At 37.0% G+C, this 26,059-nt stretch overlaps 1 protein-coding gene across 1 annotated transcript in view; it reads right to left on the reverse strand.

Annotated features, from left to right (window-relative positions):
- Positions 1–22,660, reverse strand: part of LOC149836247 (long chain base biosynthesis protein 1b-like) — a 39,164-nt gene extending 16,504 nt beyond the window's left edge. Inside the window, exons 1-4 of the mRNA XM_090009083.1 lie at positions 22,574–22,660; positions 22,154–22,294; positions 21,956–22,050; positions 20,182–20,273 (exon numbers count right to left, since the gene is read on the reverse strand). Of these exons, the coding sequence (XP_089865209.1) occupies positions 20,182–20,273; positions 21,956–22,050; positions 22,154–22,259 (293 nt within the window). The 5' untranslated portion in view covers positions 22,260–22,294; positions 22,574–22,660. The remainder of the gene's footprint in view (positions 1–20,181; positions 20,274–21,955; positions 22,051–22,153; positions 22,295–22,573) is intronic.
- Positions 22,661–26,059: the final 3,399 nt, after the last annotated feature.

The raw sequence follows: 26,059 nt of genomic DNA on the forward strand, positions 1-26,059 counted from the left end.
TTGTTTATTAGTTGTCACATGGGTGTGGGTGCGAGTACGGGTGCGGGTGCAGCTAGGGGTGGCAATCGGGTCGGGTTGGCGGGTTGGCGGGTCGGGTTGGCGTGTCAGCATACCTCAACCCGAACCCGACCCGTTTAATAAACGGGTAACCCGACACGACCCGCCAACCCATTTAATAAATGGGTTGGGTTGGGTAAACGGGTTTTCAGGTTCTCGGGTCAGGTTGGCGGGTTGACGGATCGGGTTGGCAGGTGGGTAGGTTGGCGGGTCGGGTTGGTGGGTTGACGGGTCGGGCTGACGGGTTGGCGGGTCGGGTTGGCGGGTTGACCCACCCGCCTAACCCGTTTATTAAACGGGTCAGCCGGGTTGGCGGGTTGGCATACCCCCAACCCGAACCCAACCTGTTTAATAAATGGGTTACGCGGGTTGACCCGTTTATTAAACGGGTTGGCTTAAGCCCAACCCGAACCCGCCTAAGAGGCGGGTTGGCGGGTCGGGTTGGCGGGTCGTGTCAGAAATTGCCACCCCTAGGTGCAGCGCAATTTCAAAAATTGGACAAAAATAGACTCGATCAAAGTTGATCGAGTTTATAAAGTGGACGAACTCGGCCCAAGTGTGTTGACAAGTTCGGCACTTGTTGACCAAGTCTGCCCCGTGTCTGAAGCCGCACTTGTGCCGGGGTGTGTCGACACGGGTGCGTCGACCCCCTAGCCAAGTCCATGTGACATAGTTTATTAGTCATTCATGTCCCTTATGAACCATCTACCTACAAAGAAGCCAAAGATTATCCCCATTGGACAGAAGCTATGAAGCTTGAATTAGATGTCCTCTATAGAGCCAAAACCTAGGAAATTATGAGTCTTCCTTCAGGAAAGAAAATCATAGGATATAAATGGGTCTTCAAATTAAAAGCAAGAGTGATAGAACCTTAGAAAAATATATATCTAGGTTAGTAGCCAAAGGATATGCTCAGGAATATGGAATTAACTTCGAAGAAACTTTTGCATATGTAGCAAGAATAACAAGTGTTAGGACACTTACAGATGTAGCCTATATTAAAAAATGGCCAATTTACCAACTTGATGACAAAAGTTCATTTCTTAAAGGAGATCTAAAAGAATAAGTGTACATGGACCCTCCTCCCGGGCTTGATGTTGAAGAAGGCAAAACTCTTCGACTCAAGAAAGCATTGTATATGGTATGAAACAGACTCTTAAAGCATGGTATGATCATTTTAGCAAAGTTATGATTGATCTTGGTTTTACATTATGTTATACTGACACTGCTCTTTTTATAAAGAATGCAGGAACATGTATCATCATCTTACAATTATATGTAGGTAGTGATAAAAAGGGAGTTTAATTTATAAAAAATATTCTTAAAAATAATATTCATATGATTGATCTTGGCTTTTTTAAAGTATTTCCTAAGTATTGAAATTATGTATTCTCCACGTGGGTATGTTTTATCTCAAATGAAATTGGCATCTGAAATTGTTGTTAGGTCAGGATTGTCAAATGAAAAGATTGTAGACACACCTAAAGTAATCAATGCTAAACTAAGAGCTAACGACAGGATTCCTTTGGACGATCCAACACTGTATAGAGTCTATAGACAGCTGATTGGATCCCTTGTCTATTACTCAACTTGACATAGCACATGCAATACACAACATCGGTCAATTTCAGCATGCACCCACTTTAGTTCATATAAGTGCAATCATGCAGATCATCTAATACATCAAGGGCACTTTAACTAAAGGATTATTCATCTCGAGCATGCACCCACTTTAGTTCATATGAGTGCAATCATGCAAATCATCTAATACATCAAGGGCACTTTAACTAAAGGATTATTCATCGCCTCTTCTTGTCTAGATTTAATTGCTTATACAGATTCAGATTGGAAAGGCAATCTTAATGATCATATTTTTGTAAAAATCTCTATAAAGAGAGTGTGTGTATAAACACAATACTTGAGACAAGAAGTGTGCTCAAAGGCACAAGGAGAACTCTCACAAGTGCACAAAGGCACAAGTACACATGCACAAGGGCATAAAAAAATGAACTTTATTGAAGGTGAAAGGGCTTTATGAGAAGCCTTAAAGAAAAACACAAGGGGGTCACCCCTATTTATACATAGTTGGAGTTATGGGGGAGCTCCAACATATACGTTGTGGGCCCCATCATGTCAAATATGAGGAAAAAGAGAAAAAGAAAAATAAGAAAATACAAACATATTCTTAAAAGAGAATATGTGTAAAAAGACAGTTTTACCCTCTATCGGGTATTTCTACATATTTATATATATATATATATAGTTAGATAGGTACATATACATATATATATATATATGAAATATATATGTATATGTATCTATATATATAAATATATATACAAAGAAGACAAAAAAACACATTACAATTTAACACCCCCCCCCCTCCTCAAACTTAGGGTGAAATAACCGAAAGTTTGCCAAGAAGGAAGTTGAATCTAGGAGAACAGAGCCCCATTTGTGAAGAAGTCTGTCAGTTGATACTCTGATGTCACATAAGAAAGATCTATAACTTTTCTTAGATACTTTTCACGAACGTAGTGGAATCCATTTCAATATGCTTCGTGCGCTCATGAAATGTGTGATTTTTGGCAATGTAGATTGCACTTTTATTATCACAACATAGTTTTGTGGGCCCTTGAACTCGTACATTCATATCTTCGAGTAATCTTCGAATCTAGACAATTTTCATGGTAGTGGTTGTCATGGCTCTATATTCAGCTTCAGTGGAGGAGAGAGATACTTTATGTTGTTTCTTGCATATCCATGAAACTGACGATTATTTGGGTCACCTCCCCAATCAGAGTCGGTATAAGCAATTAATTTTAATTCAGAAGAAGACAGAAACACCCCATTTGTTTATGGTTCCCTATGTATCTGACAATCCGGAGAATGGCACTCATGTGTACAGTAGTAGGAGCATATTGAAACTGACTAGCAACATGTATTGTATGAGAGATATCAAGTCTGGTAATGCTGAGATATGTTAATGATCCAACCAGTTGCCTGTAAGGTGTGGGATCATATAGCAGAATCTCATCATCAATCTTCATTTTCGAACCCACTACTTCAGGAGTTTCACAGATCTTGTCATCCGTGATTCCTGATATGTCAATAATCTCACAATCAAGTTTAGTTTGAGATAAAAAATAACTTCTGTGAGAATAGGCAACCTCAATTATTAAAAAATATGTCAAAAATCCTAAGTCTGACATTTCAAATTTTGTTGTCAAAGTGGATTTAATGATCTTTATCCCTTTAGTATCATCACATGTTATCAACATGTCATCAACATATAATAGCAATATAACAATTCCTGCATCAGATTTCTTGACAAACAATGCAGTGTCAGTATAACATGAAGAAAAAACATTTTCTAGCATTACATTGTTAAATCTATCGTACCAAGCCTTGGAGCTTGTTTCAAACCATAAAGAGCTTTTCGAAGGCAGAAAACTTTATTTTTAGGGATTTTCATACCTGGTAGATCATCCAATATAGACTTCTTCATTAAGATCTTCATTTAAAAAAGCATTTTTGACGTCCATTTGAAAAATATTCTATTTTTTAACTAAAGCAATGGTGATGAGACATCTGACAGTGACCATACGTGCTACTGGAGCAAATGTCTCTTCATAGTCAATCTCATATTCTTGACTATACCCTTTAGCTACTAAGCGAGCTTTATACCTTTCAAGAGATTCATCACTCTTGGTTTTGACTTTAAATACCCATCTGTATCCTATAGTTTTCTTTCCATTAGAAAGGGTTTAAAATTCTCATATGTTAGCTTTCCTAAGGATTGTGAGTTCATTTTCCATGGCTTCTCTCCATTCGTCACATTTTTTTGCTTCCTCAAAGTTTTTCGGTTCAAAATATGAGTGAATGGCACTAAGACAAGCTCGATATTTAGGTGAAAATGAATCAAAGGGTACGAATCTAGAGGGAATTTTCCTAGTTCTTTCAGTTCTTCCAGTACGTGTGGAAGTAGTTTCACTGGGTTCACTATATTGTTCAATCGCACTTCTAAAAGTATATCTATATTTATGTATATAAGTGATAAAATCTATAGATGTCCTTACTTCTTGATGATGGGTGGTAGAGGGGTTGGAATCATTGTTGTTTTTATCCAATTTATTATCACTATTACATGTTAATTTATCATCGCTACAAATATCATCTCTAGATAATAAGTCAAATAGAAATGAGTAGTCGACATTTTCTAAAAGTGATTCATTTTTTTCAAAACCACTATCATTTTCTAAAAATGTCACATTTCTTGAGACATAATTTATCATTCTTAGTATCATAACATTGAAACCCTTTTTGTATTTCGTAATAACCAAGAAAAGCACAAGGAATGGCTTTTGGTGAGAGTTTATCATTTTTGTCCGTAAGAACAAAATATAAACATCAAAAAATTTCTAATCTATTATAATCGGGTTTTTTTGTATAGTATTTCAAAAGGAGAAATTTTATTTAAATTTTTTATGGAAGACGATTAATAAGATAAACGGATGCAAGAGACGCCACGGCCCAAAAACTTTTTGGAATACTTTGTGATATAAGTAAGGTTCTAGTGGTTTCAATGATATGCCTACGTTTTCTTTCGACCAATCCATTTTTTTGCGAGGTTTTAGGACATGATCTTTGGTGAACAATATTGTAGTCTTTAAGGTACCTCTTAAATTCATTGGAGAGGTATTCACCTCCGGAATCAGTCCTAAATATCTTTAGATTGATATTAAATTGATTCTTAATCATCATATGATATGATTTAAAACACGAAAAAACTTCATGCTTATGTTTAAGAAAATATATCCAACAATATCGAGAGAAATCATCCAAAAAATCGCATAATATGTAAAGCCTCCCTTTGATATAACGGGTGTCGGTCCCCAAACATCCGAATGAACAATTTCTAAAGGTTTAGTGGTAAACATAGATCTTTGTTCAAAAGGCATACTTCTCATTTTTCCAAGAATACAATCATTACAAGAGAAAGTACTTTTACAAAGATTTTTGATAAAATGTAAATAGGATAACTTAGTGATGTTGGGATGTCCAAGTCTTTTGTGTCAAACATTTATATCTTTATGTTGGACAACATTACAAAAAGTGTTTTTAGGTATTTGAAAAGAGTCCATATAGTACAAATCTCCCTTCCTAGAGTTTTTCTCAATCAACTTCCTAGACCAACGATCATGTATTAAGCATTTATTAGATGAAAATTTAATGTCACGTCCATGGTCCGAGAATTGAGAGATGGAAAGTAAATTTAGATTCAATTTTGGTATAATCTAATTTTTGGGATAAAGAAATTTTGTTATTCAAAGTTTCCAATACTTTCAATTTCAAGAGAAGTGTCATTCGCGGTTGAAACAAAACATGGTAATGTATTTTTTTAATATTCGGAAAGAGAAAAAGTGTTTGAAGACAAATAAAATGAGGCACTCGAGTCTAAGAGCCAAGAAGTTTTACCTGGCGAAGAAAAAGTAGACACGACGGCTCCGAAAATGGCTCCCTTAAGAAGAGGTTGAAGAGCTTCCATAATTTGATTTAGAGAGAGAGCTTCATTTGTGGAAGTACATGAATTCTCTTCTTTTTGAGGTTGGGATGCAGTTGTCATAGCCAACAATTTCTTCCATTTGGGACAAACCGGTTTGATGTACCCTGGTTCTTTGCAAAAATGACATACGAATTTGTTATAGTGCCTTCTTTCGCCTTATCCACCATTAGATCCTTGATTTTGATTCTTAAAATGAGGGGGTTTGTATGTTCTCAAGTTGTTCCTCGGCCTAGAAACAACATTTACTCCATCATTTTCTTCTTGATTTGAAGGCATTGCAAAAACACTTAGATTTTGCTTGTTTATGCCCATATGAGTTTATTCTCCACTTAGTTTTGTAATGACATCTTCAAGAGAGGGAGAAGTGAAGGAAGATAGAAGAGAAGATCTAATTTGCTCAAATTCGGGCCTTAGCCCATTCAAAACATTAAAGAATCTATCTTCCTCAAGTTGTTTATGTCTAAGCTCTATGGTTTCTCCGCTCCACTTTAATTCGACCATGGCATGCTCATCCCAAATAGAGGAGAGTTCGGCAAAATATTCTCTAATGGTTATTTCACCTTGAAGAAGGGTCAAAGCCCTTTTTTAAAGGTAGTGCTTATGGGATAAGTCCCTTGAAGTGTACATTTTCTCAAGGTATTCCCATACTTGAGATGCTTTCTTGAACTTTATAATGTTTGCATTGATTCTTGTTTCAAGGGATGAGAAGATCCATGATAGAATCTTGAAAATTTTCATTTCTCACTCATGTTTCTTGCTATATTCTTCAAGAGCTTTAGTTTTCTCTTCTCCTTCAAGGATCTTAATTTCACCTCTTTCTACCAAGGTCATTTTGGGCTCCGGTTTCGGGATTGAGCCTTGGACATAACCCCAAAGCCCTTTTCCTTTTATATGGGCTTCTATATTTTCGGCCCAAACGTGATAGTTTGAACCATTAAGCTTGAATCCAAGAAAGAAATGAGAATCTTTTTCACCCATTTGAGATGAGAGAAGAGAGACAAAGATACGTACCACAATAAGATTTTAGATCTTACTTGTAATATTCTTCTAATGAATTGAAGAAAGTCTTCACGCCAATCACCAAAAATATGAATTGAAGGCACGTCTTTCGAGGCACCCGATAATATGAAGAAGTACACGATCCTCTTTCTTCAAGAAACCTTGCTCTGATACCATGTAAAAATCTCTATAAAGAGAGAGTGTGTATAAACACAATACTTCAGACAAGAAGTGTGCACAAAGGCACAAGGAGAACTCTCACAAGTGCACAAAGGCACAAGTACACATGCACAAGGGCATAAAAAATGAACTTTATTGAAGGTGAAAGGGCTTTATGAGAAGCCTTAAAGAAAAACACAAGGGGGTCACCCCTATTTATACATAGTTGGAGTCACGGGGGGCTCCAACATATATGTTGGAGCCCCTCCAACAATTATAATTCTAACCGTTGGAGGGGGCTCCAACGTGTATGTTGTGGGCCCCCTCATGTCAAATATGAGGGGAAAAAAATGAAAAATGAAAAATGAAAAAAGAGAAATAAGAAAATACAAAAATACAAACATATTCTCAAAAGAGAATGTGTAAAAAGACAGTTTTACCCTCTATCGAGTATTTATACATATATATATATATATGGTTAGATAGATACATATACATATATATATGAAATATATATATATATGTAGCTCTCTCTATATATAAATATATATACAAATAAGACAAAAAAAATACATTACAATTTAACAATTTCTACTACAGGTTATTGTATTCTTCTTAGTGACTTATTTCTTAGAGGTGCAAGAGCAACAAAATGTATCGCTCTCTTTCACCGAAGTTGAGTACCATGTAATGGCAACTACTACCTAAGAGATTGTTTGGCTGAGAAGTCTTTTGAAGGATATGGACGTTATCACCTCTACTCCATCGAAGATGTGTTGTAACAATAAGAGTGTCATCTACATCACCATTAACCACACCTTCCATGAGCACACGAAGCACATAGAGATAGATTGTCACTACATTCGCAAAGAGCTTCTCAACGGCACTATTGAGTTTTCCTACGTTACATTCATATATCAACTTGCAGACTTTTTCACCAAAGCATTGTCGGCACCTCATTTTTTCTTCATCTCTAGCCCTTAGTGGCTTATGTGTATGTCCCTTGGTGGATGTGTGTGTGTGTGTGTGCACATCTATTTCTTGTTTATTACATATTAAACATAATAAAAATAATAATTTTAAAAATTTTGGAAAAATAGTAATTATTCAAGCAAGACACTAGCCATTAAGATAGATAAGAGGAACATACCTCAAAGGCAATTTTAAGAAATCTAATTTAGACAATCATAACCACAAAATCAACATATTTTTCAAGAAAACATAAATACAGATCATCAGAGAATTTGACCACTAAGGGCATATTTGGAAGCAAGAAGAATTCTCATGGGAAATTTTGCCTATAAAGTTTTGATATGATAACTTTTCTAAATGAAAAAAATTCACTTGTTTGTATAGCATGAGAAAAACTTTCTATGATCAATATTTATGTTTGATAGGAAAAATAAAATATATATATAGGAAAAATTCTGCCACCCCCACCCCTAGGTGGAGGAATTTTTCCTATCAAAAATCACACTTTTTAGAAAAACTCTTTTTAAAAAATCTCACTTGGAATGGTTGAAAAAGTTGTCATTTTTTCTTTCTAAATTGCACTTTTCCTACCATTTTCTCACTTCCAAACGTGCCCTTAAGTTTAAAAGACAAGCACATGTTAGATCAAGAAAAGATAAACAATCATGCATAAATAATATCCCAAAGGTTTAGATATACATTTCAAATGAAAGTACAAATCATCAATTATACTAAGCAAATATGACATGCATATAAAATGTAAAACCTCAAAAGAGCTCACAACAAAAGAAGAATTATTTAAATTCATACAAAAATGCATAAGACAATGCGTGCAAGATAACCAACATGAAACAAATCTAAATGACCTCAATATATATATCCAACATGCAATTAAAGCATATTTAACGTACATAATAATGCATGAAAATTTTCAAGGAATAACCATTCATACAAGGGCAAAAGAACAGCAGAAAAGATTATAAAAAAAAACTTGAAGAGATTTTAGAAATCCCAACAATAGTTGACCTCACTGAGCTCCAACTCAATAACCTCAAAATCTGAGTGTATCAGCACATAGGACAAGAGAAAAAAAATCATGTCAGCAACCATACCAGTGACCATGCACCGGCAATACCGGCTATCAAAACTGACAATAAAATCCAACTACAACCACAAGAGGTGCACACATGTCACCTCATAAATGGTTGTAAAACTGTAAACCACACCATCAACTATAACGGGTGTAGATAACTCACCACACACATGGTTGTAAACTAAAAAATAAGATCCCTTGTTCAAAGAAAACTCACTCAAATAGGAGGGGAGAGTGAAAAAACAAGAGAGGTAAAAATATTGTAATAAAAGCAAGTTAATGTCAACAAAAATAAACAAGAAGATTTGAAAACAATATTCAAAACAAGGCAAGAGCAATAATTTTTACAATATTATGAGAATTAATCCATAAGGACTAACATAGTCGCAAGGCAATTAACAATTTAGCCATCACAGTTAAAGATCAATACAAGCATCCAACATAATAAGAAAGAGAAAGTCATTCAAGAATATTAAATAAAAATAGAAGATTGGGAAAGTGAACATGCCAAGATATTGGCATGGTTCATGAGCAATGTTGAGCTAAAAATTTATGCCAACCTTGCTAAGTTCCGGAAAGCCAATGAAGCTTGGATATTCATGAAAGGCAAAAGAAAAAAACAAAAAGATAATAACAACCATGTCCCCATGGCTTAGGCGAAAACAACCTAGCCACCGCCTAGGCGGGAAAACAAGGCCTTACTGCTCAGGCTTATGCGCAGTATCCCTGCCCCCAACCAGCCTAAGCACTGCTTTTGACAACTAAGTTTTCATACAAGCATGTTCTTTTTGTTATTACAGTTCATTGGGTCCATTTGTTTGAAAGAAAGGCCGTCATTTTCAGATCCCGCCAGCATGAAACAAACAGACCCATGGGAAAATGCAGGGCCCGTGCATTGTCTATGTGGCAATGCATTGGACCCTGCAATTTTCCGTAGGGCTCACCATTTCATAAGAAATAGCTTCCGCATTGGGAGGGGCGAGGAAGCAATTCTGTATGGAAAACGACCACGCATTGGTTTTCAAATTGCAAGCCCCTTTTACACGAAAGGAGATTCCCTCTCCTCCAATGTAATAAACAAGCCCTTAGTTAATCATATATACATGGACGACAAAGACAGGAAACATTCAAGCAAAAATCCCTTAAAAACAAGTCATAGAATGAACGCTCTCGAGTTTCAACTTACGGGTATTCAAATGCACCCACTTATCTAGAAATACAAGATAAGGTGAGAAATTGCACTTTAGAGCACAATACAATAATCCATTATATCTTAGTTTTCTACATAAGTCGGTATATTGAAACAACCTTATTAATATCATCTGTCAGCAAAGCAAAGTCTCATATATGAAGAGAGAATTGATAAAAATACAAAAATTTCCCTAAGATCCATGATTTATTAATGAGCACACATACCAGGGCAAGATCTTGCAACACAAACTTGTTCGTAGAACAAAGCAGCAGAAGCTATGTCACATAGGTAAGAATGTGACACAGCAATTTCAAAATAACTTAAGGGTTAGGGCACAATTGCGTAAACGCTCCCCCTTCTCAACGCTTTCTCCGACTCTCATCCCCACTCCTCTTCCTACGGCAGCGGCGACAACTTCGGTAAGCTTCTTCTTCTTCCTTCCTTCTCTTCCTCCCTCCACCGCCTCCTCCTTTCTTTCTTCTCCTCCTCCTCTCCCTCTCTTCTTCCTTTTCCTCCTCTCTCTCTCTCTCTCTCTTCTTCCTTCTCTTTCTCCCCTCATTGCTGCAAGGGCTGAACCCAAGGTTGGGTTCGGCTCTGCTGAACCCATGGGTTTGGCAGAACCAGAACCTAGACCTCGGTTCAGCATAAACAAAACCTGGACCTGGGTTTAGCATAACCGAACCCAACCTAAACCTGGGTTTGGCAGAACTTGAACCCATTGTGGGTTCAACATAACTGAATCCAAGTTTGGGTTGGGTTCTATAATTCTATTCTAAATTTAGCCAATCATTTTTATAAATTTTATTTTAATAAAATATTTTTTTATTTTAAAGACAAAAATGGCAGATAAATGGAAAGGACTCGCGAACAAAGGGCAAGGAATTGCATCATCTTCATCTGTACATGCAAGTTCAACTGCTATTGTTAATGTTGCTGGTAGTGCTAATGGTAGTGTTCTGTATCATGTAATGATGGGCCACTATGGGCACATGTGGAGAGACTTGGAAAAGCTGGAGGGGGTGGTGGAAATATGAGATTTTGGTACAATCTTTGTGAAGTAAATTTTGTTTGGTCTTACACAAGAGTGAAGGCTCATTTGTTGAATATATCAGGCCATGGGATTTCTCGATGTAAAAGAGTTGATTAGGCAATGCGAAAACAATATAAGATGAATATGAGAAGAATAAGACCATGACTAAATCTTGTGCAATCAATGTATCCATTTCAAGCCATCAAGATGCTAAAAAAAATGGTTGTAGGAGGTAGAGGAACAATACAAGCATCATTCAATACATATAGAAGGGAGGAGATGGATAGAAAAGTAGGGAGGTATTTTTTTTAGTTCACTTTCCTTTAATGCAGTTAGAAATCCTTATTGGAAGGATTTGGTTACTTCTCTAGCAAATTGTAACTTGAGTAACTATGTATTTCTAAGTTTAAAAAAATACGAACAACAATTCTTGCAGAAGAGAGGGAAAATGTTGAAAGATTGCTAGAAATTAAGAAATTTTCATAAAAACAAAATGGAATTTCTATTGTTTCTGATAGGTGGATGGATATTCAAAGGCATCCATTGATTAATTTCATTGCTTGTTCGTTTAGTGGGGCAATATTCTTAAAAGCAGTTAATGTATCTGGAGAATATAAAAATGTTGAGTATTTGAAGGGGTTTTTTAAAAAAATAATAAAAGAAGTGGGTGAAAAGAAAGTAGTGCAGATATCACATATAATATTTCAACTTGTAAAAGTGCAGCATTGAGTTTTTGAGTTTAAAGAGTGAGTATTCTCACATTTTTTGAACACATTTTTTGAACTCCCTGTGTAGCACATATCTTGAATCTAGCCCTCAAAAGCATCTACAATCCAAAAGAAGAAGAAGATTCTCCTTCATATGCTCTATGTTCATAGATTGAAGAATTGAAAAAAAATGTCAAAAATATTAGAAATTTTGTTGTCAACCACCATCATGTTAATGTCATATTTAATAGGCATTCTGATCTAAAATTGTTGAAGGTTGCTAAAACACATTTTGCATCCATCATTGTGATGGCGAAAAGAATAAAGGGAAGTCAAGAATGTCTTGACTAACATGGTGACTTATGATAATTGAACATTCTATCGTACTAGTGATGTTGTCAAGGCCCAAGAAACTAAGAAACGCATTATTAATGATGAATGTTAGGATAGAGTCATGTACTTTCTTGATTTTATGCAACTTATTTGAGAAATGCTGAGAGAAGTTGATAAGGATGAGCCCATGCTTCACAAAGTTTATGAAATGTGGAATAATATGATTGAAAATTTCAAGTTTCAGTTTTCAAGCATGAAGAAAAATATCTTGCACTGGATTATTCTAAATTTTTTAATTATATACATTCAATTTTAGTTAAAAAATGGGATAACAGCAACTCTCCTTTGCATTGCATGGTGAAAAGTGTATTCTGGATATATTTTGGATATTAGGACCCGAGTCTTAAGTATGGTCCATTGTATGTTTTATTTCTTTTGGGTCTTTCAGGTCTGGACATTACACCAGACCCGGACCCATACTGTTCATTTAAACTTATTAATATAATGTTTAGGTCACGATTTCAAGTACAGTCGCACCCTCTGTTCTTCTATTTCTTTCTCCTCTTTTCTCATTTCACAGGTTCCTCTCGAACTTTCATGGTATCAAAGCCGAGATCCAGGATCGAAGGGGCTTTAGAGAAGGGTTCAACCAGAACTAGAGGTTTGAGGTTTTATCTCTCTCGTGTTCTTCATTTCTCGTGTTTTTCTCTCCTCTGTGGATTCATGCTTCACATGAAATTCCTAATTTCATCACGGTAACGCGAATCGTGTTTCTCTCCTTTATCTCCTCTCTGTGGATTCACGTTTCACGTGAAATCCCTAATTTCATCACGGTAACGTGAAACTTTGAAACATCCAAAAGGATCAATTCCCTCATCCCTCGTTTCTCTCCCTGATTTTCTGGTGGACTCACATTTCACGTGAGTCCCTAAAGTCGATATGTTTTGGTCTGATCGTTTGTACTTGGAAATATCTCAAATATTCTCTAATGTTCAGTTCTCCTCCTTCTTCGTCTGATATATCCAGATCTAATCACATCTTTGCAGCAGATCTGAGGCATTTTTCCTTCTGCGTGTTCCTTTTTTTTTATTGAAGTATCAATTCATTCCTAACCAGCGTCTCCATCTCCATTTTGTCTTTCTATTCTCGTTGTCTCATTTGGTATTCAGAAAACAGTTGACTGCTCATGTTATTTTACCTGTGTTTTGTCTGCTATTTGTTCAATTTTTTATTGCTTCAAACATAAGCCTTATAAAAGAAGGAAAGGAAAAAAAAATGGATCTGACAAACTCAGATCGTCAGTCTCTTGAAAAGTGACAGCCGCAAAAAAAAAAGGTGACCAGTACCCTTCTCGGCAACAAATTGAGCATTTCACTTCGTAATTATTATTGTTAATTCTCTCCTCCCTTCTTTCTCTTCATGGATTCTCATTCCTCTCAATCAAGCATTTCTTCGAGTTTTCTCAATCAACTTGTTTCTGAAAAGCTAAACCCCTCAAACTTCTTGATCTGGAAGAGACAAATCATCCCTTTTATAAGGAGCCAAGGACTCTTAGGCCACCTGGATGGAACCACTCCAATACCACTAGAGTTTGTTACGAGAGAAGAGAAAGATGACAAAGGGGTAAGTTCAATTGTGTATATTAAAAATGTGGAGTATCTCAACTTGGAAAGGAAAGATCAGTCAATAGTTGCATATATCACTTCTACCCTGTCCCAAGAGGTCCTTGTTGCCATTTCCGACAATTGTACAGCCCTGCAACTCTGGGAGAGATTAGTTCAAACGTATTCACAGGTTTCGCAGGCGAGGATGGTTTTTCTCAAGAGGGAATTTCAATTGCTAAAAAAAGATTCCATGACCATCATAGAATATCTGAACAAGATGAAGACTATCACAGACCAGCTTGCAGTTATAGGATGTGTGGTAAGTGACAGTGATATGGTGCAACAAACTCTGAGTGGATTGGGATTTGACTACCATATGATCGTTACTTCACTATTGTGTCTACCTGCCCTTCCTACCTTTGATGAGTTACGAGCTAAATTAATTCAGTACGAAATGACTCTGAAGGGTTTTCTGAAGAAACTCATGTTCATACAAATTCCCAAGAAATTTTTGCCACAAGGGTGACTTACGATCGAGGAAGAGGACGAGGGGGGCAAGGGCGAAATGGACACGGAGGACGTGGTTTGCTCCCCACTCCGAACATGATGACTCATGCGCAGGGACAAAGATTCATCCCCACTTGCTTCCTTTGTAGCAAAAGGGGGAATATCAAGGTGAATTGTTGGCATAATCCAGAAAATAAAGGAAGTGGAGAGATTAAAGAAATGTTGATATCCGCTTTGTCAGAATTAAAATTGAAGCAGAATGATCAAGGCACTTGGTTTGTTGACTCAGGGGCAGCAACTCACGTGACTGGTGATGTAGGTAAACTTTCCAACCCTATTCCTTATTTTGGCAAAAGTAAAATTGTCACTAACGATGGATCCCACCATCCTGTTTCTCATGTTGGAAAATTGTCATTCTCATGTCACATTCCACCCTTGAACTTTCTGATGTTCTTCATGCTCCCAACATCAAGAAAAATAATGTCTCTGTTTCCAAACTTATTGATGATAATCATGCTTCAGTTGAATTCACTCCCTTCTCTGTGCAGGTCAAGGACCTTCGCACGAGGGAAACATTCGCTGAAGGAAAGAGATGAGGCAATATGTATGTCTTTGAAGAAAGTCCATGTCATTCTGTCCGCCCTGCTCATCTGGATTCGAAGTCTTCATTAGAGTCGTGTTCTTCCTCTTCTGCAAATGTTTTTAGTATTTCTGAATGTAATAAGCATTTCTTATGGCATAGTCAATTAGGACATTGTGGGAGTCATTTTATTGAGGAAACTTGTGTCGAATAATCTCATCCTAAAAGAAAGTCTCAATGGGGATGAGAAAAGTCAGAAGTGTTTCAATTGTCTTTTATGCAAAAGTCATGTATTGCATTTTCATTCCATTAATAAGAGAGCTTCAAAACCTTTTGAGATAACTTGTTCTGATGCATGGGGACCCGCCCCAGTTGCCTTTGGAAGCAGATACTACCTAATCTTTGTTGATAGTTATTCTCGATACACCTGGATATATTTCATAAAAAATAAGTTGGAAGTTTTCCTTTTGTTTTGAAATTATCTTTCCCTAGTAAAAAATCAATTCTCTGAGTCTATCCAATTTTTCCAATGTGATGGAGTTGGGGAGTTCAGATCTAGTGACGTTATTTCTTTTCTTCAAAATAATGGGATAGGAAGAAGGGTGTCATGTCCACACACCCCTCAACAAAATGGGATTGTTGAGCAAAAACATAAGCATATCGCTGAAAGTGCCATGAGTATGCTCCATGACAGTAATCTTCCCATCAATCTGTGGACAGAAGCTTTTCATTCTGCCGTACATGTGATAAATAGACTGCCTATGGTTGTTCTGAAAAATAAGTCCCCTTATTACTGTCATTGTGAAGCTCATCCTAATTATCATGATTTGCGTGCCTTCGGATGTGTTTGTTATATGTATATTGATCGGCCTTTGAGAAATAAATTTTAAGACAAGGCTCAAAAGTGTAGATTTGTGGAATACGCAGACGACTACAAAGGATATAGGTATTATGATCGAACCAACAGGCGCATCAGAATCTCAAGAAATGTTGTCTTTGATGAGCAAAATTTTGATCACAGAGTCGACACAATGGACATGTCCTCTAACACAACTGAAGTTTATTATCTTTGGTTGAATTCAGAACTTTTTACTAGTTCCAATGAAGTCTGTCCTCCAGATTGTGTGCAACAACAAGAAGAAATATTTGAAACCACTGGGACATCGAGATCACAGAATGAGGAAGAAGTATCATCATCTGTACCGGGCAGATACAAGGGCATTTCCTATTCTAAACAGAGAACGAGAACATCAAGTCATCTAAATCCCGTCTCAGCAACCGACCCTACACTCTCTCTCATACCCTTGAAGTTAGTAGATCAAATCGCATACGACATCCTATTGATAGGTGGGTGAGCTACAACTTTTCTTTGGATTTTCAGCTGTTTTTAACAGCCCTCAATAAGGAAGATGAACCTATTATGTATTGTCAGACAGCTACTTCTACCAAATGGGTAGAAGCCATGAATAATGAAATGCAATCCTTACATGAATGTGGAACCTGGGAAATTGTTCACAGACCACCTGACAAAAATATTGTCGGATGCAAATGGGTCTACAAAATAAAGTATAAACCAGATGGAACCATTGAACGACACAAGGCAAGACTGGTGGCAAAAGGGTTCACCCAAGAATCAAGGCAAGATTATGATGAGACCTTCAGCCCGGTGGTGAGAATGGGAACGATTTGAATCATTCTTTCCCTGGCTGTTGAACATGGATGGAAGTTGAGTCAGCTTGATGTAAAAAATGTGTTTCTGCATGGGGATTTGAAGGAGGAAAACCTCCTGGATATCAAGAACAACACTATAAAACCCATGTGTGCAGGCTAAAGCGAGTTATTTATGGTCTAAAACAAGCATCTCGCTCTTGGTTTAACAGCTTCTCGCTTGCTATTCAAAAACACGGATTTTCACGTTCTCTACTGGACCACTCATTATTCATTTTTAGAAGTCAGAATGTGACCACCCTACTGTTAATCTATGTTGACGATATTGTCATCATAGGAAACTCTGAAGCTCATATCAAAGAAGTAAAAAACTTGCTAGGCCAGAGGTTCAAAATGAAAGATCTTGGTGTCTTGCATTACTTTCTTGGTGTAGAAGTTGACAGTCAGGCTCATGGTTTGACTCTCACTCAGCACAAGTATACAGTAGATGTTCTCAGTAAGGCGGGTATGAAAGATTGCAAGCCTCTAGGAACTCCAAGTGTGCTTCACCAAAAACTTAGCATTCATGATGGAGACCTGTATGAGGACCCCACCAGATATCGCAGTCTAATAGGGATGTTACAGTATACATTCACTCGTCCTGACATTGTTTATTCAGTCAATCAAGTGTCTCAGTTTATGCATGCACCAGGTACTGGACATATGGAAGCGGTTAAGAGGATCCTTAGATATCTGAAAGGAACCATTGGGGACGGATTCATATATTCACCACAGTCATCTGGCAACAAGGATGAGCATGAACTTACTGTATATTGTGATGCAGACTGGGCAGGAGATCCTGATGAACGAAGATCTACATCAGTATATTGTGTCTTCATTGGTAGAAATTTAGTCTCTTGTAGTAGAAAACAAAAGGTTGTCGCTAGATCAAGCACTGAGGCTGAGTATAGATCCATGGCTGCCGCTACTGTCGAAGCCACGTGGATCAGGCATCTACTAACTGAAGTGGGAGAAAAGATATATCACTCTACCTTGTTGTGCGACAATCAAAGCGCTCTCAACATGTCATTCAATCCCGTACATCATAGTCGTGCTAAGCATATTGAGATCGACCAACATTTTGTGAAACAAAAGGTTGAAGAAAAAGAGATCAAGCCTGAGTTCGTCAATACTGAAAGACAAGTTGCAGACATATTTACAAAGGGTTTGACAAAAGATTGTTTTTGAATGCTTAAAGGCAAGTTGTTCATGGTCCAAAACCATGATCAACTTGAGGGGGTGAAAAAGTGTATTCTAGATATATTTTGGATATTAGGACCCGAGTCTTAAGTATGGTCCATTGTATGTTTTATTTCTTTTGGATCTTTCCGGTCTGAACATTACAGCAGACCCGGACCCATACTGTTCATTTAAATTTATTAATACAATGTTTAGGTCACGATTTCAAGTATTGAAATCGTGACAGCCGCACCCTCTGTTCTTCTATTTCTTTCTCCTTTTTTCTCATTTCACAGGTTCCTCTCGAACTTTCACATGGCACATTCTCTCAATCTCAAATATTATGCAAAGAAGTGGCAAGAAGGTGGTGTTGGTCATGTTCCTCCAAATTTAGACTCAGAGCTATCAAGGCATAGAAATATATATATATAACAAGACTTTATCGAGAACCGATATTATAAAGCAAGCCACACAAGAGTTTGAAATTTTTTTTTCTTGAAGGTTATATAAACAAGCATTAATAGCAAGAGAGGAGAAGAATATAGATCCTATCACATGGTAGTCAACATATGGATCATAAACACCTCTTCTCCAGCGTCTTGCATTGAGATTGTTATCTCAACCTGCTCCATCATCATGTTGTAAAAGAAATTGGAGCACATATGCCCAAATCCACAACATCAAGAGAAACAAACTCACCAGCAAGCATGCAGAGGATTTAATCTTTGTTCATTCAAATCTTCGATTATTTTCACGAACCAATGAGGAATACATATACTATTTATTAATTACTCTCTTAATTATTTGACTATTTTATAGCTTTTTTATTTAAATATGCATATATTTAACATTTTTAAATTTTAATTATAATGCAGACAAGGATCGTCCAAATTTTTGGACGGTAAACCCAAATAAGTGTGACTTGAAGGGGGGGCATCATTTCAACACCGCAAACATGGACTTAAGTGAGCTTGCTCTTCCTTCTTACTATGAAATTGATGAAGAAGAAAAAAATTATTAGGATTATTACCTCATGGCTCATCATCATATATATTGTGTATGATATACTTTTGGTACGCAATTATGCCTTGTTTGCTTCTTTTATTAGTATAATTTGTTTATTTTGTTTGATTGGTATGCAATCTAATTGACTTAACTTGTACTTTGTAGTTAATTTGATTTGTTGCATGAATTTATGCATGATGAATTGATGATATGATAATTATTGTTATTTCATTAGTAATGCTAACTTAAAATTGTTAAAGTATATATACATATACTCTCCCCGCACCCAAGTTTTTTTAAAGTGCCGCATCGCCGTATCCGCACCTATGTGACATAGACTCCCACCTACTAGAATTCATAGTTGTAGGTTGCATATTCTCAGTAAGACCTTATAGATGTACTCAACATAGTTTATTTGATAATAAATCATGTATTGGATCATGTTTTTTGGACATAAAAATAGGTTTTTTATGTCATGGAATTATGGTACACTGTGAGCCAGTGATTTTTTTAAGTTCCTAAAAAACCTACATGTATGCCATAATCACATGATCTAAAACTTGTTTTCTATTAAATAATGCTTGTAGTTGTAGATCATATCTATATGGTTTGATCAACAAAAAAGTTCAAATTTTGAAAATTTAGAGATTTTGAAAATTTGATTTATTGCATGATGAACTATGTCACATGGGTGCGGGTGCGGGTGCGGGTGCGCGTGCGGGTGCGGGGATGCAGCACTTCCAAAAAACCCAGGTGCGAGGGTGTGGCAAAAATATAATATATATATATATAATATATATATATAAAGTCCAAAAGTTGGACATAAATGACCCTAGGTGCGTTGACTGCACCCAGGGTCAGGTTGACCACAGCAGGTACGGGTGCGGCACCTAGTTGGAGAATCCCTGTGACATATAGGTCAAAAAAAAAAATTCTTGGCAAATTTTTTTTTAAGTCCGAAAAAATGGACCAAAATGACGGGTCGGGTTGACCTCACCCGCGTCGACGCGGGTGCAGCACCCTGCTAGCCGAATCCCTCTAACATAGATGATGAATAATATATATATATGCACACACATATAAATGTCTATAAATAAATAAATGAATAATATATATATATTATTCATTTATTTATTTATAGACATTTATATGTGTATGCATATATGTATGTGTATATGTATGACACATATTTATATGTGTGTGCATGTATGTATGTGGTATGTATGGAGCGTGTATGTGTGTCATATAGATAAAACTGGACTTGTTAGGGTTAATGGGGACAATTTTTGGACAGAAATGGACCCTAGTGTGGTTGACCGCACTTGACACTATGGAAGTCGTGTCCAAGTGTCGCATGCACACCAACATAGGTGTATTTCCCTTTTAGAAGTGTTCATGCTACATAGAGCAGAAGCCAAACATTTGAAATCTACACAAACCAAGAAAAGAGTGAAATGAAAAAGGAAAAGTGAAAACAAAGATCAAATCTACCTTTCAAGGATTGGTGGTTCATAATGCATCTCTTTTGTAATAGGAGGATGAAGGGGCTCAGGGATCCATTCTTCACAAAGTTGATCTATCTCCTGCACAAAGTTAACAATAATGCATCAGATAACCAATTGCAAAAAAGTCATTTGATAGCCTAGACATTTTTATCATAGAGAGAAATTTGTCCAAGAGGCAAGTTTATCCTTTAATGTAAGGTCATTTTTATCTTTGTTTGAATCCAAAGAAGAAAAATCTTTTTGAAAAACATGAGCAAAGAGATTTGATTGAAAAAAAATCAGACTTCCTAAGGTCTGACATCTTTTCTAGAAAAAAACTTCCAAAATGGCAACTTTCTCTAAGAGGAACATATCCAGCTTTTCTTCGCTCCCGATAAAAAAATGGACCCCGCCACCTTTTAGATAACTTTTTATGATTTGACAATTTCCTCTGGGCAATGGAACGGTACTTATTACCCAAAACACCCAAAGATTTGCTTCAGGTTAAAGGTATCTACCTAAAGTTTATATATTTTAACTATATCATAGTTACAACATGACTTTAGGCACATTGAGCTTGTATAGATAGTATCTGCATATCCAAAGAAATTCAACCCACGAAAGTTGAAAGATACTTTTGTTCTCTGACATAAGGATAACCTGGAAAACTACCACCCAGCAGAAAAATAAATAAATAGGTGTATGAGCATAAGTATAGGGGTAAACGTGGCAGAGAAGCTACTTCCCTGCTTTCAAGTAGAAAGCAAATAAGCAGATGAGTGATAAAATCTCGTGCTGCAAGAGTGCCTCCAGAAGATAATTAGACCAATAAGCACTTTTTTCTTCCCCATTGAAACAAATTTCTTACCAATTAAGATGTATCCTACATGGTTAAACTCATGTTGTGTTCAAATTCACACAGTCCAAGAAATGAAAGCAGGAAGAAGTTCCTTGAAAATGATCTCAGAAGCACTGGAAGCTTCTAGGAAGCAAGAGTTCATTGTTCAATGAGAGATCAATAACATAAATAAAAAAGCTATATTAAGGCATCAATGTACTAAGAAAAAAAAGCTACAGGTTAATTCAACAGGAAAAATGCAACGGTAAAAGAGACAGTCAAGAACATTGTCAAATGAAACAACGCCCAGAATTTCAATGACAAGGTAGCGTAATCACATTAATCAGCTATCGAACACTTCAATAATCAAGATCAAGATATAAACAACGACAGAAATTAATGCAACAATTTTAGAGGCAAAATGGTTGGCCCACTTATCCAGAAAAGTGGGATAAGTTAGGCAAAGAATTTTGCTCCGCAACACAACGTCCAAATGTGTCCAAACTTTTGTGGATAAGTGGGTGCATGCAGACCCCGCCAAACATAAACTTGCCAGCTAACACTTCATCAGCATCATTGGCTACTACTGTATCACTCAACATTCAAATGAGAAGCCAAATTAGTTCAATGTAAATCAAATAGCTAAATATTAGTTTGAAAATCATAAGAATGAATCATCGGTTCCCCCTGATACAGAAACGCGAATACCCTCGTTCAAGAATCATCATCGCCCATCATATGAACAACAAACTGCTCATTTTCCTTCCGATTTACAAGGTTTTATCCAAAAAAGAATTCCTCAATGAAACACTACACTCTAATATAAGAGAATGTCGCAGAACACATATCGTCATGTCGATTTCAGACGCATATAAATTCAAATTTCGCTCGAAGAAACAGAATCGATTGACAACATAGCTACTATTAGATACCCAGAACGCACCTTCTCGGTAAGCGGTTTCTTCGGGGGCTTGTAACTCTTTTGCAGAAGCAGGAAGACGATCGCAGCCACTAGAATGGCGTCGACCACCAGATGCCCTTCGATCACAGAAACCCCAAAAAAGAACAGAACGCCTCAAAACCCCCAAAACAATCGAACGCAAATTCCCAAATTGCAACGCGAGACGGAAACAATTCTCACCGTCGATGTGCACTCCGAAGACGACTGCGCGAGCGAACGGCACGTCGAACGCGGCCGCGACTCGATCGAACGCCTCGGCCGCCATGGTCGCAACAGCGAACGCCATCTCATCGAAGGCTTGGCTCTTTCCCCCACGAAGCTCTTTCAAACCAAACAAACAAACATCAAATCAACGCCAAAAAGGCGACATTTAAGGTCGATCGTTCTCGATCCGAGCATTTCGATCGGCCGCCAGATCACCGATTCCACCGTTTGGTTTTGGATCTCCCGGAAAGAAATAAACGAAATCAGGGAAAACGATTCCGATTTCCGTCGGACAATCGATTCGCCAAAACGATCATGATGCGATTTCCCACATTCTCCAGAGTACGGAAACTAGAAAATCGAGGAAAACAAAGATGGGAAAGAAGAAGAACTTACCCTCCCGCCAACCCAATGGAAAAACTTCGCCGGGAATTTTGCGGGAACACGACGTTGATGCCCGTCGCAATGGTGCTTGGAGAGAGAGAGAGAGAGGAGGAGGTTTTTCATTATTTAAACTTACCATTTTTTTGCAGAAACAGTGCTAAACTTTTTATTATTACATTTAAGCTCCTTATTTCGCATAATCCATTTCAAATAGCGGCCTCGGGATGCGTGCCGATGGCTGAGTTTGACCCGGATCTGACCCATATCAAACCCTATAGGATTACAGTTTGGTGAAAAAAGAAGGAGAACCAATTAAATACCGAGTCGGATCCAAATGGTCCGATTAGTATATAGAGCCTAGTATGGTTTGCAAAATATCATACTAGACCCGGGTCCAACCCAAGTCCCAATTAAACCCCGTGATTTCAATATAAATAAAAAGTATTATGTTATTGGGTACGAGTGGGTCGGGTTCATCTAATTTTTATAGAGCCCACGTATGTTTTTCTTACAGCACACCCGGGTTCAGACCCGGTAAGTTCACCTCAAAGTGGAATCTGGATTAGAACTCACCTGGGTCTGAACCAGATCTGACCCGTTGACACCTAGCCGGCCCTCAAGTGTGAAATGGTCACAAACTTGTTCACAAAAAAATATAGGCAAGGAAATTTCTTGTGATATTTTAAAAAATCGAGGCAATTTTGGAAAATTCACCGAAAAAATATTGGATATAATATATATAATATAAATAAAAGTATGAAAATATAGAAAACTCCACAACAAATAGTTTTAGCGTGTTAAGAACATGATAAAATTTTATGAAAATGAGATATTTAAAAAATATGTGATATTTTGAAAATATTTTTTGACATATTATCAACCTTTGAAAAATATCGTCATAAAGTCAAAGATATTGGTGATATTTTTTACTATGGTATGAACCTCACCTTTTTGTCCATGCTTTGAAAATAACTCAATTTATGTTTTCTACGAATATAGTAAATATTAATGGTGTTTTAATCGTTTTATTTGATAAAATAATTGTCAGTTAAACTATTTTGGGTCCTAGCACGGCCTTCCTAACCCCAGATTGCTTATTTAAAAAAAAAAACACTTTGGGTTTGGACTAGTGTATCCTTCAATTGAGTGATCTTTTGGACATAAGATGTCTTTGAATTTTTTTGTTCTTTTTTTAGATATTAGCTGAAAATGCTAGCATATACAATATTAAAATACGTAACTCATATAAAGCATATAAAATATAAAAGTCAAAAGTTTAAAATACAAACATAATATTTTTGAGGTAGATGATATTTTGAAAATTATTTTTTTTATTGTACTTAACTTTTCAAAATATCGCTTATATTTGATTCATACTCCTTGTGTTACAGACTGCATGGAGATATGATTTTTGTTATTTTGTAATTAACTTTTTTTAATTTCAATACCATAGAAATATAATGAGAATTGAAGTAGAGGGATGCCGCTAACACTTGCATCTTTTACAAAAATCACATCTGCTTCCAAATTATTTTGGAAGAGAACTTTTTTTTTAAATTTATAACCCAAAGAAACCACACTCGGCACGAAGACCTGGTCGCGCTGGCTCAGCCTGCCATAATGGCCATCGTGCCGGCAGCATAAAACTCTGAGACTAGGACCCCTACCCCCAAGTCCTGTGCTACGCATTGGCTTGCGCAGAGGGGTGACGCCCATGAGAATCAAACCTTGACTGCCCGTCTAGCAGCCAAGGCCCCACCCCACTACACCAACCCTCCTTAGCGCTTGGCAAGGAATAAACGGATCCGTTGCTTAGCTTTGGATATCCTGGCAACTGGATTTAGTTACATGGATTCAGTAGGCCAATCCAAATAGTTAACCAGCCAGGTCTTCTTGTTGAATTTTGTATGCAAAGATGAAAAGATATGGACCCAAGTACCCGGAGTCATAAAATAATGTCCAATCATCTCTAAAACATAGTTGGATCTAAATCTGGCAAGGTCCAGAATTATTTGTGTCCACAGTCATGATGAGTTTGGATCTAATTGTGCAACATTTCCACCAATTGGACTGATAGTTTATTTCTGCCTTCACATGGAGACCCTTTTCACCAATTGGACTGATGGCCATCGCCCTTGTGGGATTCTAAATAAGACCAGTGGTTGAGAAACAATGTTGTCAGTATCTGTATCGGCCAACGATTCAGCTGTATCAGCCCGTACCGATACTCACGTGAATCATTCTGTATCGACCAAAAAATAATAAAAATTATTACATGCTAATCAAAACATGACATGTGTTAAAACCATTAAAATAATATATAAATTAATTTTTAGTATTTTTTACATTTATTAAAAATGGCCGATTCAGGGGTGATGTGTATCGATATTCTGCTAATACGATATGTATGGGCTGATACTCACAACTAGGGGTGTCAACCGGTCAGGCTTGGTTCTGACCCAGGTGAAACCAGACTTGGACTCAATTTTGGGGTATGGTATCGGGTCCAGACCCAGGTCTAATCGGGTAAACTATAAGAGAAATCATACTTGGACCCTATAAGAACTGCATGAATTCCAGACCCAGATCATACCCAATAAAATAATATTTTTTATCATTTTTGCATTGTAAAATTGCGGGTCTTAATCAAAAAAACGGTCAGGCCCGGTCTGGTAGAAAATTTCACAAACTATACCCGGATCGTTGTATTAATTGGACCTTCAGGTCCTGACCCAGGTTTTAATCGGGTCTTCTTATTTATCACTCTACTCAGACCCTATAGGGTTTTGGTTCGGGTCGGTTTGGAGTAAACCTGACCTGTTGACACCCCTACTGACAACCAAAGTGTAACTCTATTCGACAGGTTATCAAGTTTGATAAGTTCGATAATCGGGGTGTGCATCCCTTGCCTTATGACAAAATGAGCAGGCTCCCTGGTGTGCAAGGGGGGCAGCTGAGGGATTTTAACCATTTGGGGTTGGGTCATATGGCAGAACGTCAGTCTCTCCCACGCCCTACCACTTGAACCAGGATTCTCCCTTGATAAATCTCAAAAAACATGCTATCGAATTTAACACGTGAATTTTTCCTCTAGGTGTTTGAATATATACCTTGGCTCTCAAAACTGAATTGATCGGATTTGTGGAAAAATGAGGATTTTAGATTCATGATTCCTTAGGTCTGGGCTAGATGTTCTTTTTTGAACAATGACCGTATTCACTATTGTATGAGTAATTTGACCCGATTCTCTAAAAAGCCTATAGTTTTTTATATTCTCCCGATGATCAAAATCGCAAATATCTCACATCATTAAGACACTTTTACCCTTCACAACTGTGAATTTGAGCATTTTTGCGATACAATTATATTGCCCATCAAATATGTCAAATGCTCACTTAAATCCAGAATCGCAAGCTTTTTATTTGAATTTAGACCTCACAAATTTGCATAAATTTATTTGCAAAATCTCGATCAAATTGAAATCACCAAAATCACAAA

The sequence above is a fragment of the Nuphar pumila genome, chromosome 6 (genome assembly GCF_984573655.1).
Source record: "Nuphar pumila chromosome 6, dmNupPumi1.hap1.1, whole genome shotgun sequence".
Lineage (NCBI taxonomy): Eukaryota > Viridiplantae > Streptophyta > Magnoliopsida > Nymphaeales > Nymphaeaceae > Nuphar > Nuphar pumila.